The 14,679-nt window shown below is 19.3% G+C and overlaps 3 protein-coding genes across 5 annotated transcripts; 1 reads left to right on the forward strand and 2 right to left on the reverse strand.

Annotated features, from left to right (window-relative positions):
* Positions 1-25: 25 nt before the first annotated feature.
* LOC108001778 (exocyst complex component 4) lies at positions 26-1,270 on the reverse strand. The gene is made up of 5 exons (XM_062071832.1): positions 1,169-1,270; positions 882-994; positions 592-753; positions 300-469; positions 26-227 (listed from the first exon to the last, which is right to left on the reverse strand). The coding sequence occupies exons 2-5, from the start codon at positions 936-938 to the stop codon at positions 143-145; spliced, it is 474 nt and encodes a 157-aa protein (XP_061927816.1). The 5' UTR covers positions 939-994; positions 1,169-1,270; the 3' UTR covers positions 26-142.
* A 76-nt stretch (positions 1,271-1,346) lies between these two features.
* LOC108001767 (transcription initiation factor IIB) lies at positions 1,347-4,273 on the reverse strand. Of its 3 annotated transcripts, XM_017062957.3 has the most exons (6): positions 4,164-4,273; positions 3,951-4,025; positions 3,383-3,493; positions 3,115-3,301; positions 2,566-3,036; positions 1,347-2,474 (listed from the first exon to the last, which is right to left on the reverse strand). In XM_017062957.3, exons 2-6 carry the CDS (start codon positions 3,965-3,967, stop codon positions 2,313-2,315), a joined length of 948 nt encoding a protein of 315 aa, XP_016918446.1. In that variant the 5' UTR covers positions 3,968-4,025; positions 4,164-4,273; the 3' UTR covers positions 1,347-2,312. The 3 variants fall into 3 exon arrangements, with proteins under 3 accessions (XP_016918446.1, XP_016918445.2, XP_016918447.1); XM_017062956.3 differs by having other exon boundaries at positions 3,383-3,506; positions 3,951-4,234; XM_017062958.3 differs by having other exon boundaries at positions 3,951-4,231.
* Positions 4,274-5,368: 1,095 nt separating this feature from the next.
* On the forward strand, positions 5,369-11,688 carry LOC108001756 (calpain-7). The gene is made up of 12 exons (XM_017062944.3): positions 5,369-6,231; positions 6,326-6,489; positions 6,550-6,769; positions 6,837-7,159; positions 7,232-7,364; positions 7,487-7,677; positions 7,761-7,988; positions 8,710-8,954; positions 9,042-9,250; positions 9,323-9,531; positions 9,636-9,865; positions 9,929-11,688. Exons 1-12 carry the CDS (start codon positions 6,048-6,050, stop codon positions 10,071-10,073), a joined length of 2,481 nt encoding a protein of 826 aa, XP_016918433.2. The 5' UTR covers positions 5,369-6,047; the 3' UTR covers positions 10,074-11,688.
* The last annotated feature ends 2,991 nt before the right edge of the window (positions 11,689-14,679 follow it).

Consider the following 14,679-nt stretch of genomic DNA (forward strand, 5'->3'; position numbering starts at 1 on the left):
ATTATATCAAGCATAAAAACTAGTATTTTATATAATATAAATTCATAATTTATATTTAAATTTTATATTTTGTTTTTTTATAAATATAAAATAATTAAATTACAACTAATTTATGATTATATAGAAATAAATACAATAATTATCAATCTGATGTATTATATGATGTAGATATTGATAATGTATCTGCATCTGTTAAAGGTAACATTTTGGTGCAAGAATCAGGAGTCCTAGAAATTAAAAAAAAAAAACAATCAAAAGTTATTTTTTTAATGTTTTTTTAATTAAATTGAAATACTTACACGTCTTTCAAAAGATGCAAAACATGTTTATGTTCAATACCTTCAAGCCATAAATTTAACAATTCTTCTCGTTTACATCTTAATAATTGTTTGCAGGCATTCAAATTTTCCTTAACAGCATGAATTTTTTCTCGAGATGCTGTTACTTTCTCTGACAAAACACTAAATATCTATATTAGAAAATGATGAAAAATATTATCAATATCATATATATAATTATTATTTTAAATTATATATTTAAATTTTATTATAAATCATAAATTAAAAATTATATATAAATTTATATATTTACTTGCATAACTTCTGTAAGATCCTGATCATGTAATGATACCAATTCATCAAGTCTTTGATCACTCTTTTTGTATTCTTTTTCAAGTTTAGCCTTTTCTATTTCTCGTTGTTCATTAGTTTCACTTGCTGATAATGCTCGAATTACAGAAATCAATAAACCACTCTGTGAAAAAACATATAATTGAAACAAAATTGAATTAAAACTACAGTTTAAAAAAAATTATAGTATTATAACAATTAAATATAAAATATATTATAACAATTAAATAAATGAAAAATTAATAAACTTACTGTTTCTTTAGTTGGTTTAATACCTCTGGGAGGTTTAGTAGGTGGTATTGAATTCATTTTTTAATAGTTTTTATTAATAAAAATTTTAAAAACTTCAAATTAATCTTTTTTAACTAAAATTGTAAATAGAATTTGTATTATTGTATATAAGTAACTTTAAAATATTACATAGGTTATATTATTTTATACTATTTTTAAGTTGCGAAAATTCATAATATTTTAAAAATAAAATTTTTTAAAGAATTTTTATTTTTAAAAAGTAAAAGTATTAAATAATAATTATTTACATTATAAAATTTAATTATTATGTATTTTGTTATACAATATAAGTTTTCAGAATGATATTAGATCACATGATAACAGACAAAGTGACAAATAGCTATTTGAAGATTATATACATAAGTATATATTCATATTTATAAATCATATTTTACAATAATAAAAATATTAATAAATCAATTCATCTTAATAATTATAACAATTCTCTTTATTGATATATAATATTACATTACAACTTAATATATATATACATATTTTATATTTCAAAATAAAAATAATGAATTTTGTGATGAAAAAAAAAAGATCATTAATATTCAAAATTTTGTGTTTAATATCTATTATAAACAATGACATATGTAATCCAATTATATGAATTACAAAATATATAAAATTGTAATTTTTTAATTTTAAAAATAAAAATCTTTTTTAAACATTCTTATTTAATATCTTATATAAATTTCAAGTCGAAAATAAAATATATACACATATTTCCTGTAAGAAAGGCTATTGTCTTTTGACGTCAATAATTTTTGACTTACAATATTTAATAAAAGTATCACAGAATGTATGATATAATTATATTGTGTGGTACTTTCAAATTGCTTATTGTATATTATATTTAATTTCCATTATTCTTATATGGCAAAAATATAAAGAAAATTATTTTGTTGCAATGTTTAAACAAAATTTAAATATAAAAATGTTCAACATAAACTTAATTTGTAAGTTTGCTTATAAAAAGCTTCAGAATTAATATATTTTTTGGTATCAAACATAAATCTTTTGTTTTAAAATTTTTTAATTTTTAAAAAAATTTATCAATTTTATCAATTTTATCAATTTTAACATGTTGAAACATGTAAATTAAAGTATAAATATTTTATTGATGAATTAAATGTTTTATTATCCATATTAAATAGATTATAAAAATTATTATTGTAGATATTACTTTTAGACAATATAACTTTGTAAGAACAAAATTTAAGAAAAAAAAATATAATAAATTAAAATAGATCAATGTTTTAAAGATCATTAAGGAATGTATATTGTAAATAAAGTTTTTAAATTATTTAAAAATGATTATTTAAAAAACGAAACTATTGTTTCAACATGGTAAAATATACAATTTAACATGAAAGCTTCATATTAAATTTACATTTGTGGTAATTGATCAATAGGTGTTGCAAATCTGAAATCTTCTGGAAATAATTTTCCTGCATGAGGATACATTAATTTATATGATTGTCTGATTGTAACATCAGCTACACCAGCAATATCACCAATTTCTTTTTGTGATCGTTTATCTTCTGATGCCTAAACAAAAAATAACAAAATTTATGAAAATTTTATTTTTTAATTTGTAAAGATTATAAAAATATAATATAAAAGAAAATATATTATATACTTGTGATGCCATATAGATTGCAGCAGCAGCTACTGAAATTGGTGATCTCCCAGGTACAATATCAATTTCCACAGCCTTTCTTGCAATATGTGTAGCAGCCCTTTGTACCATATTTGGAAGACCAAGATTAGAACAAAATCTTGACATAAAGTCTCCTGTTGTGATGAGATCTACACTAGTTTCAAGTGCTTTTAGAATCAATTTAAAACATCTTCCTATTTCCTTTTTACTTATCTTGCTAACTGCACAAATTTCTTTAAAAGTACGAGGTACACCTTCTTGTCTACAAGCAATATATAAACAGGCAGAAGCAATTGCATCATTTGCACGTCCTTTTAGATTTTTACCATCATGTACTTGTTTAAATAAATTATTTGCTCTGTCAACAATAGTTTTAGGCAAATTAATACGATCAGCCATTCCATTGATTTCACGAAATGCATTGATTAATGCTCTGTCAGAACTGCTCATCTAAAACAACATAATTCATTAATTGAAAAAAAAAATATATTATATCATAGTATATAAATATAGTATAATAATATTTACTGTACGTCTATTTTGATATTTTGAAGCACCAAAAGCATCAAATGATGCTGCACCAGTTCCAGGACCAATCATTGTGGATAAATCTGAACCATTAAGAAGAGGATTTTCTGGACCACCAACACGTGATGGATCAACTCCAGCTTTTTCATTGCTAAATGTTCTCCATTCTGAACCAACATCTATTACTCTATATATAATAAAAGAAAAAAAATTAATTTAAATTTATATTATTGAATAAATATTACTTTTAAATTATGTGTATATTTACCTATCTCCTACAACTAATCCACATTCTGAACAAATTTGATCTCCAGCTCTATAATCTTCAATAAGAGGTGCATCTGGATGTGCATAACAACAAACTTTGTTTGTTTCATGTCTGCAAAAAAGAACTAAGAAAATATGTACCAAATATTAATGTATACATGCATATACATATAAATATTATTGATATATTTATTTTATTATACTTATATTAATAATTACAAAGATAATAATTAATGACATTCATTTATAATTGCTTATATTAAAAAAAAATATTTAAAAGAAAAATATAGATATACAATACATGCTGAAATATTCAATTATTCTTTGTGAAAAAAAGTGAATTATATAAAAATATAAAATAAATAGAATAATATATTATGTTCTAAAATATAATTTATTAAAAATATATAGAAAATAAATAAATAATATTATTGTCAAATTTCATAATCATAATATAATAATTTTAAATTAATTAAATTTAATTTTAAATAATAATAATCTATAAAATAAAACATTGTAATTAATACTATCGATGTTAATCAAACAAATAAAATTTTCTCAAAATTTACCTTGACGAACTTGCCATATTTTGGATTCGTGTTTTTCCACTCTGCCGCGTAAGTCAATGTAGATTCTTAATACCTCTGTAATATTCATACATGTATATATCAAGTATAAAGGACAACATACAATAATTATTTTCAAAATTAATTCTATTAAATTAATTATATAATATAATAATAATAAGATAAAGAAATTAAAATTAAGTATAAATATCATACATATTAAATTAAAAAAAAAAGAATATTTGATTATTTATAATATTAGAGATGATATTTAGATGTGATCACTGTCTACTTTAAGTACAAGCTGATTGTTAAATTTGGCAGCACCGTCTTTGCTAATATCAGGAATCTATTTTAGCATTGCGGTAAATATAAAAACAGAGTATAATTAATATTTCTTTAAAAAAATAAATCTAAATATTATTATATATATTTCATTTTTAATAATTATATATAAATATTATAAAAATATATATGTATTATAATTGTATTATAATTGTAATAAATGGATATAAATGTTAAAAATGATTAAAAGATTATGAAAATATTGAATACATTTAAGATTATGATTTTTATATTTAAAATATTTAAATTTGTTCAAGTAAATATTAATATAAATTAAATTTAAAGTATTTTATAAAGAAAATTATAACTTTTAAAATAAATACTTAAATTATAAGTTAATACAAATGAAAAAGAAATGTGATTTCTAAATGAAAAGCATTAAACAAATATATAGGAAAGAAAATTGATAGAAAAAGTTACTGAAAAAAATTTATTTGTAGGCAATCGTGTTGAAAAATAATATATATAAAAATATAAATGTTTATAACAATATTTAAAAAATGATAAGTTCCTAAATATATTATAATACATTATCACTTTTTTATTTTTCTATAGATTTTAATATAAATCTATAGAATTAATCATTTTAATTTTTAAAATAGTAATTTAAAAGATTTTAATTTTATACTACATTGGATTTCTATTCTATCATGTAAATGATAAAAATATTATTAAATTTAATATAAAATTTAAATTTCAGAATTTTATATGATATAATTAATATTATAATTTATAATTATTTATTCTATGAAAAATGTGTTATTATAAATAATTTTATAAATAATATGTAAAATTATCATCGTGATATTGTCTTTATCTTTTATCCAGTTATATTACAATTATTGAATTTGAGTCAAATCGAATTTTAATTTTTAATCCTTTAAATAAAGAAATATTATGGGAGCACATGATTTGACTTACAAATACAAATTATGTATAATTATTCTTTATCCGATAAACAATTTAAATTTGGCATATTAATATTTTAATTATTTAATTAATTGGAATAAAAAATCAACATGGTATCATAGAATTTTTTTATTGAAAGTTAATTTGAATTTGACACATACTGTCTTTAATCGCCCAATTTGATTGGATAAAAATTTAACATATCATCTAATTTACAAAAATTATTCAAAATTCTCAATTTTATATATAAATAATTTTTAAATCATTAGATTTCAAGAATTAGATATCAAAAATAATCATTTCTAGATTATATCAAAAAAAATTTATAAATTAAAAAAAGTTAAAAAATTTTAATATTTTTTTATAACATATATGCTACATATATATTACATTTTTTTAATTTATTATATATTTTTAATTATCAATCTTTAACATAATAAAAAGAAATTTTTTATCAATATTTTATAGAAATGTTTATATTAATTTGTGATTAATATATTTAACTTTAATCAAGAAATTTATTTTGTGACATTTAACCTGCAATGTTAATTTACGTTATATTGAAGATAAAGTAATAGTTAAGTAACATATGCGTCATATATATTTTGAAAATGATATATTATTTAATGTAAATGCATGTATGAATTATAAATTTGATACATTAAATGTAATAAAATGAATAAAATTAATATGATTAATGTAATATTTAATAATGATAAAAGATCGTGTAAAAAAATTTCATATAAAAATTAATTAATGCTATTAATTATATAAATGAATTAAGCTATTTATAAAATATAAATCAGAAATTGCAATATATTTTAATTGTAATAAAATTAAAGAAAAATGACGTTGGAAGATGCACAAAATGCAGCAAAAAAAGCAGTACAATTTGATGCTAAAAATCAATATAAACAAGCTTTATATTATTATAATATGGCTGTAAAGTATCTTTCAGAATTACAAGAGTCCATATATGTTCAGAAACTTTCTGAATATCGAGAAAGAATATCAACTATAGAAAGCCTTAGTGAGTATTTCATATTAGTGTGTGATATTATATAGAAACTTAAAAAACTTAAAGTTAAATGAATAAAAACTAATATATAAATTAATATATATAGTTAATGAAGAAGAACAGAAGCATCATAAGGCACAATCTATAGATCAATCAAAATTACAAAAATTTAAATTTCTTATGAATCAAGCACAAGATGCAGATGAAGCTGGTTTAAAGAATATTGCTGTAAAATTATATACAGATGCTGCTGAACTTGGACTTAATATGGTAAATAATATCATTTTTTATTATTTAAATTTATAAAACTTGTTAATATTATATTTACAGAAAATTATTGATACAGAAGCAAAGATTAAATTAACAGATCTTATAAAACTTGCCCTTGATAGAGCAGAATCTTTAAAAGGTTTAAAATCTATAGACAATAATGATATTCTTAAAACTCTTTCTAAATTACCTTCGGTACCAGAAACAAGTCTGGATGAAGATGAAGAAAAAATATCACCTACAATTATAACAACATCTGCTATAAATTCTAGTAATACAGGTAATTTTCTTTTTGTTATTGCAATATGTATATATCTTATATAATTTCATTTATACTTAATGTTTAGGAAAACAAAGTCGTCCATCACTTCATCGTGGAAGTAGTGTACATTTAAAAGTAAGCGGTGGTAGTACTAATTACACAGAAGAAGAAAAAAGAGTTTTGCTTCATAGTTCCCATATTAATGATCATGAATTTGTACCTTTCATGAGCATTGATCTTACAGAAAAGTTTCAGTATGCTATTCCATTTACTGATAAAGATGGTTTGTTAGCATTAGCACCAAAACAAAAACCTGATTTTGCAAAATGGTGTCGACCAGAAGAATTATTTTCTGATCCAAAAATGCTTAAAACATCACATGTTGATTATTACAGTATAAGACAGACGGTTGGTCAATAATAATGATTTTTATATTAATGATTTTTAAATATTGGAATTTAATTGAATATTTAATTTCAGGTTGTTTCTGATTGTTCTTTTGTTGCTTCTCTTGCAGTTAGTGCTCAATATGAAAAAAGATTTGGATGTAGACTTATTACATCTATTATTTATCCAAAAAATAAAAACAAAGAACCAATATATAATCCATTTGGTAAGAATTTATATTTTGCTGTACAACTTACGAATTTTTTTTTAAGTTGTAAGAATCAGCAATTTTTAATTTTCCTAGAATTTTACTTCAATGAAAATTAAATTGCGAGTATTTTATATTAGGAAAATATATGGTGAAACTACACATTAATGGTGTTCCTCGAAAAATTATAATAGATGACTTATTGCCTGTAAGTCGATACAACCAATTACTTTGTTCCTACTCTAGCAATCATGGTGAGCTGTGGATTTCATTACTCGAGAAAGCATATATGAAAGTAATGGGTGGTTATGATTTTCCTGGCTCGAATAGTGTAAGTTTATTTATATAAATAATCACAAAAATGATAAATATAGAATTTAAATTATTATTTCATAGTGACATATTTTTATCCAGAATATAGATTTACATGCTTTAACTGGTTGGATACCTGAAAGATGGGCTATAAGACCTAACGAACCAGATTTTAATAAAGATAATCTATTTAATGTTTTATTAACGCGTTTACATAAAGGAGATGTATTAGTTACAGTTGCTACTGGAGAATTGTCCGATTTGGAAGCAGATAGAACGGGTCTTGTACCTACTCATGCCTATGCTGTTCTTGATGTCAGAAAAATAAATGTAATCAATTATTTTTTGATTATTTAAAAATAATTAAATAATTTAAAATATATACACAATATATAAAATGGAGCAATAACCAATAATAGAATTAAACAAAGGATAATTTTGCAAAAAAATAAAAATGTTATACATTTTTTCTTTCAATATTTTATTTGAAAAAATCGATTTTGAAGATTTCACAAATTGAATATGTTATTATGTATTCTGTTACCGATGATTTCTGTCTAAGTTAGAATAAATAATAATAATTAATTTTTTCATATTAAAGAATAAGAAAGTAAATAAAAATAAAAAATACAAAGAAAAAATTTGCAAAATATTGCACATTTGAAATAGAAAATACTTGTGAAAAGTTTGAAAAAATAAATTAATTTCTTCAATCATTTTTAATTTGTCAAACAAAGCTAAATATAACAAAAGATTTTCAATAATAAACAATAAAAGACAATAAAATAATTTGCAAAAACATTTCGTATTAATTTAATTGTATCATTACCAATAATAAATACTTTTTCCATTTTAGCTTTTATTATTTATAGTTAGGCAATAATAAAATACATAATAATCAAATTGTATTCAGTTACAAATTTTATATTATTTTTTTTTTATTTTTTTCATATAAAAACATTTTCTCTCTGATTGTATTATGATTATTGCTATATGATTATTCTACAAAATTTATAAATGTAAATTTATAAATGTAAATTTATTTTTATAGGAAGAAAGATTATTACAACTTAAAAATCCTTGGTCTCATTTACGATGGAAAGGAAATTATTCTGAACTTGATACAATACATTGGACTAATGAATTAAAAGAAGCTTTAAACTATGATCCAGATTCTGCATCTCAGTTTGATAATGGAGTTTTTTGGATTGATTATGATAGTATATGTCGATTCTTTGATGTTTTTTATTTAAACTGGAATCCAGGTTTATTTAATTATACTTATTGCATTCATCAGTAAGTTATTAAATTAGTTTATTTAAATCTTATTATTTGAGAAATTGATACAAAGATATATTTTTTATAAATATATTTTATATATAGAATGTGGAATGCAGGAATAGGACCAGTGAAAGATGCATATAATATTGGAGATAATCCTCAATTTTTACTGGAAATAAGAAATAATGTTAAAGGAGCAATATGGATTCTTCTTACAAGACATATTACAGATATAGCAGATTTTAGACAAAATCAAGAATATATAACAATATTAGTTTATAAAAATGATGGAAAAAGAGTATATTATCCTCGTGAGTAAAATAATTTAATTATAATTTTTTTATATTTGTTTTAAATGTAACTGTAAATATTCTATTATATAGATGATCCACCACCATATATCGATGGTGTAAGAATAAACAGTCCACACTATCTTTGTAAGATAAAATTAGACACTCAAGTTGATACTCGATATACTTTAGTCATATCACAATATGAAAAAACAAATACAATATATTATACCTTACGTGCTTATGGATCTTGTGAATTTTCATTAAAAAAAATACCAAATTTTTATAAATATGAAAAAGAGGTATATTTTTCTTATAAAAAAATATGTATTTTATATAAAAAATTAATTTTTATATAACTATATTTAAAATTTAATATTTAATACTATATTTATAATTTGATCAGCTTACTGGCCAGTGGAAAGATATTACAGCTGGAGGATGTAGCAATCATTCAACATACCAAAATAATCCACGTTATCAGTTGATTTTAGAAAGTTCAAATAATAATAACTATTTGCTAATTATATTAAAGGGACCTAAACAATATCAAATAGGATTTGATATTTTAACAGTTGTACTAAATGATTCTGATGTAACTACTGCATTTAAAATGAAAAGCTCTGGTCCATTTAGGTATTATAAAATAATATATTATATATAATTATATGAAATATTTATTTACAATTTAATTTATAGATCGGGATTTGTATATCTTGAATTAGAAGAAGTACCAGCAGGTACATACCATATTATTCCATCAACATATGTTCCTGGACAAGAAGGACATTTCTTCTTAATATGTAAATCATTTTGTAAATTACAACTTCAATCACTTCAATGAAAAAATTAACGCAAATACGAATTTTATTTAAAAAAAGATTTTAATATAATTAATATATTTAATTATTAATTTATTTACATTAGAATGAGAATATTAGTAAATTATTTATTTAATATTATATAAAATTTTTCAAGTAATAAATCATAAGTAATTTTTTCTTGAAAAAAATACAAAATATTTATATTTTCTATTATGTATAAATTATTTATGTATAAATTATTTAAATTAATATTTGATTAAACTTCGATTTGGAGCACTATTTTTTTCAATTTTTTTTTATAATTTAGTTAAATATAATATTTAATATAAATACTTTTTGTGGATATATATTTAATGTTTATTTATTAAATTTATATGTTGTTAAAGTTTTGAATCTTAGATGATTTACTTTATTTAGATTTATCCTTAAAAAATTTGGATGCATTCTTTGATATTTCCATGAAATACGAAATGAAATAAAATAAAACAATTTCGAAATTACCAATTAATAATCAAAGTTACAATGTTACAGTTAATACTTTAAGTATTATATTCCAAAAGTGAAATTAGAAAAATGATATACTTTTTTTATAATTATCTTTAATGCTTAGCAACAAGTTTCTTATAATATATAAACTATATAATAGATATAATAAACTATATTTATAAAACTATTTAATTATCTAAATAATTTAGCAAATTAGATAAATTCCAATTATAAAAAACTATTTCACTATCAAAATACAAAAAAGCATATGAAAGCATAATGAATTTTGAATATTCATAAAAATTCTTTTTTTTAAAAATTCTAATTGTATCATCAATAAGAACATTTTAATGGTTTGTTTCCAATGCATGAAAGATTATTTAGTTATATATTAATAATAGCACACAAGCTAAAAAAAGTCTTGAAAGAATCAAATTAGTTATATAATGCTCCAAAATTATCAATTATTTAATAATTAATATTTTTAAACAAGCATAATTTTTAAATGAATACATTCTAATATTAAAAACTATTATATATTATTTATTCTTATTAATAATTAAAGGATTATAGGAAAAAATTTTTAAAATATGAAGCTTTAAATCGAAGTTCAGTTTAATATTTTAAATAATTTTATTAAAATAAAAGACAAATTTAAAAAAAAATTACATAAAGAATATCATTAAATGATGAATTATATTATAAAAACATCTTTATTTCATATTTAAAAATATAAATTTTTAATCAAACTAAATAACTATTATCTAAATTATGAAAATGTGGAATTTTATTTATAATTAAATATCTGATGTCAATTTGGCACAATTTTATACAAATAAATTTTCATAAATGTAATTCTTATTATCTTAATTAATTATATAATGATCTTTTGTACTCTTCTTATATAATAGAACATAATAGAAAATTCATAGAATATTCATTTATATGTTAAACAAATATCAAACAGCATTTCTGTATAATATTCACTAAAAATTCTTAATATAATAATTACATGTATAAAATGTATATTACTATTATTTTATCTAAAAATCATAAATAACATAAGAAAATACATTAAAATTTTTATATTTGTAATTATTAGTGTATTTCATACATAATCAATAAATAAAAATTAATTCTAAAATGTAATTTGTATATAATATTTGATACTATTAAGATTCTGATGTTATTTAGCTAATTAATAACAAAAATGCAATACAATTAATTTATATTTAATGTTATTTATTTATATTAAAATAAAAATAATGTAGTTTTTTTAATATCTGTCTGAACAATTTATAATTGATTATAATTATTATTAATATTTAATTATAACAATATAATTTTATTAACATAATTAAAATTACAAATAAATAATTAGTAATTTATAAAAAAACATGATAAACAAAACAAAACAAATTGAAAATGTAAATATATATTTACATACATATATATATTAATAGATGACAGATAAATTATAAAAAAATTATAAACAATAATACAGGAAAACAATATGATAAATTTGAAATGGAATTATAAATAAAAAGAAATTTATGTAATGTGTGCACATGAAATTGTCATAATGTAATAGTTATTAGTTTTCATTTCAAACATTTTTGCTTCATAATTATAATTTAGATGCATGCATATTATAAGGCACTATTGTCAATAATTTGCATTATTAATAATATAAAAAATATTAAAATGATATTGTGCTTTTGATGCTATGCTTATAGTTATGATATGCCTAATAGATTCATCCAATCTTAATAGTTCATTACAAAAAAATATTTATCAATAAAATAACCATCTTTTATAATCCAGTCTTGCTTATAAAATAATGATAAGTTTGATGTTTATTTTTTTAGCCTCGTTTAATTATAGATTTTTGTACAAATTAAGCACAAAAACATACATTTTAATGATAATGATAATTTCCTAATTAATCCTATTTACAAATGATTTATCAATTCTTAAAAGAAAATTATATTAATGAATTAAAAATATTAATAAATGATAATAATATATTATAATATTTCATTTTTAATATAATATATTTTACTGTACAACACTTAATGTATTTATGTTTACATTACTGTACATAAACATTAACACTTTGCATTGTTCAGTTCAAATTTTTGTTTTTATAGAAATAATTTTTGTTTTTAATTAAATAATGAAAATTTATTTTTTAATTTTAATGACGTTATTTTTTTTTTGTGTATGTACTATTTTATAATTGTATACAATTATATTATTATTTCATAGACCGTACATGTGTATTTTATATTTAATATTTTAATTTAAGTTATCTAAAGGTTTACTTTTGTAAGTAAAAATAATTTGATTACTGTATATTTATATACAAAACATAAAAACGTTATAAAAATGGGCGGAAAGTAGAACACATAATACGATTATAAAAAATAGTACGTTTTGTTAACAATGCTAAAAAATTCAAAGAATATTGATAATTCTGAATAAGATTGTTTTCAGAATGAAATATTTTTCGACATACTTATTATAATATTATTTTGATTAATATTATATTTGATTTTATTATATTATATTATATTTTTTGTTCTATGTTGAAGACTTGTACTTATAATTATTATAATTACTATAATTGCAAATTGCAAAAATGAATATAAAAGATGGACTTGATAATTGGCATGAGATAGACATATTTATATTAATTACATACATTTTAAGAAAAATGCATTTAATGTTAACAGCAATGATATTGTATTGCTCTGTTTCATTAACGATTTGAATGTTTTATCGATCAAAACATGATCATTTGCTTGCACGATAACAATGTATCTTTATTTTATCTTATTATAAAATATATATTATGTCTTCCATATAGAATTGAAATTACAATGCAAATATCTTGAAATAAATTAAATGATAATTTTGAATATGCTGATCCAATGCCATTTTAGTGTGATTAAATGCAATGATTTTATATCGTAATCACATAAATGATCTACATCTAAAGAAATTTTTGAGTTAATTATAATATATATATAATATATATATAAAAATTCTAATTTCAATATTATAAAGAAATTAAAAATAGAGTAAAAGAAAGAATTTATAAAATATTTATGAAATTAATACAATAAATTTTGAAACTGTATGTATATAATGTCATAATATCTCCATATTTGTGATTATGTTAAATTTTTTAGTTCCGAATTTATCTATCAATTTTATTATAAAATATCCTTATTTTATAATAATTTAATACTAGAATATTAATATATTTTTTTCTTTATCATGCAAGTTTAAACTTACATTTCTTTCGTAGAGAAAAAAAAATTTGATGTTATTTGTTATTTTCTTGAAATAATAATTAAACTATATATTATATAAGTGATATTAGAAATTATCATATCAGTTATAAAAAAAATATTATTTTTAATTAAAGATTAAATTAAAACATAGAATTTGTTTTATATAATATAAATACATTTTTAATATGATGAAATAAATAAAAAACAGCATATGTTCGAGCATTTCTTTGAAAAACAAGAGATTATTTCTAATTATTTTACTTATTATTATTTTCAATACTTTTTTATTCCAATATTGTTCAAAATATTTAAAGATTTGTAAATTTGCTTTATAATCCAATCACATTCTGTGGCACTTTTAGATTAATTGTGAATTTAATGATTATATTAGCTTATATATTTAACATAATATTTCACAATTAATTTTCAAGGCAATATTTCTATATTGGCAAACCACGTTATTTTTAATTTTCTGCTAACATAATGATAACATTTATAGATTCTAAGGCGCTATGTTAATTTTTATATAAAGATTAAATTTATTATATTGTTATTTTGTTACGAATAATAATTTAAAAAATTAAATCTTAAATCTGTATAAAAAAATTGAATTCTATAATTTTTAAAAGGATATTAATAATATTGTTTAAAATTTAACTTCTCATACCTCTGTTTTTCATACATCATGTCTTTATACATATAAAATAAAAATTAATAATAAGAATGAAATAAAATAATATAATAAAAATAAATTGTAATATAGATAATATAGATAATCATTTTAAATAATACTTTGAAATTTATTCTTTTTTTAAATATAAATTAATGAACTTAATTTTAT

Source organism: Apis cerana, linkage group LG1, assembly GCF_029169275.1.
Source record: "Apis cerana isolate GH-2021 linkage group LG1, AcerK_1.0, whole genome shotgun sequence".
NCBI lineage: Eukaryota > Metazoa > Arthropoda > Insecta > Hymenoptera > Apidae > Apis > Apis cerana.

Coding starts and splice junctions, on each gene's coding strand:
- LOC108001767 (XM_017062956.3), bottom strand. CDS start 4,161: ATGATATTTATACTTAATTTTAATTTCTTTATCTTATTATTATTATAT. Junction 3,302..3,382: donor GGATTAGTTGTAGGAGATAG/GTAAATATACAC, acceptor TATTATATATAG/AGTAATAGATGTTGGTTCAG. Junction 3,037..3,114: donor AATATCAAAATAGACGTACA/GTAAATATTATT, acceptor ATGTTGTTTTAG/ATGAGCAGTTCTGACAGAGC.
- LOC108001756 (XM_017062944.3), top strand. CDS start 6,048: ATGACGTTGGAAGATGCACAAAATGCAGCAAAAAAAGCAGTACAATTT. Junction 7,365..7,486: donor ACCAATATATAATCCATTTG/GTAAGAATTTAT, acceptor ATTTTATATTAG/GAAAATATATGGTGAAACTA. Junction 7,989..8,709: donor TTGATGTCAGAAAAATAAAT/GTAATCAATTAT, acceptor TTATTTTTATAG/GAAGAAAGATTATTACAACT.
- LOC108001778 (XM_062071832.1), bottom strand. CDS start 938: ATGAATTCAATACCACCTACTAAACCTCCCAGAGGTATTAAACCAACT. Junction 754..881: donor TTAAACCAACTAAAGAAACA/GTAAGTTTATTA, acceptor GTTTTTTCACAG/AGTGGTTTATTGATTTCTGT. Junction 228..299: donor TTGCATCTTTTGAAAGACGT/GTAAGTATTTCA, acceptor TTTAATTTCTAG/GACTCCTGATTCTTGCACCA.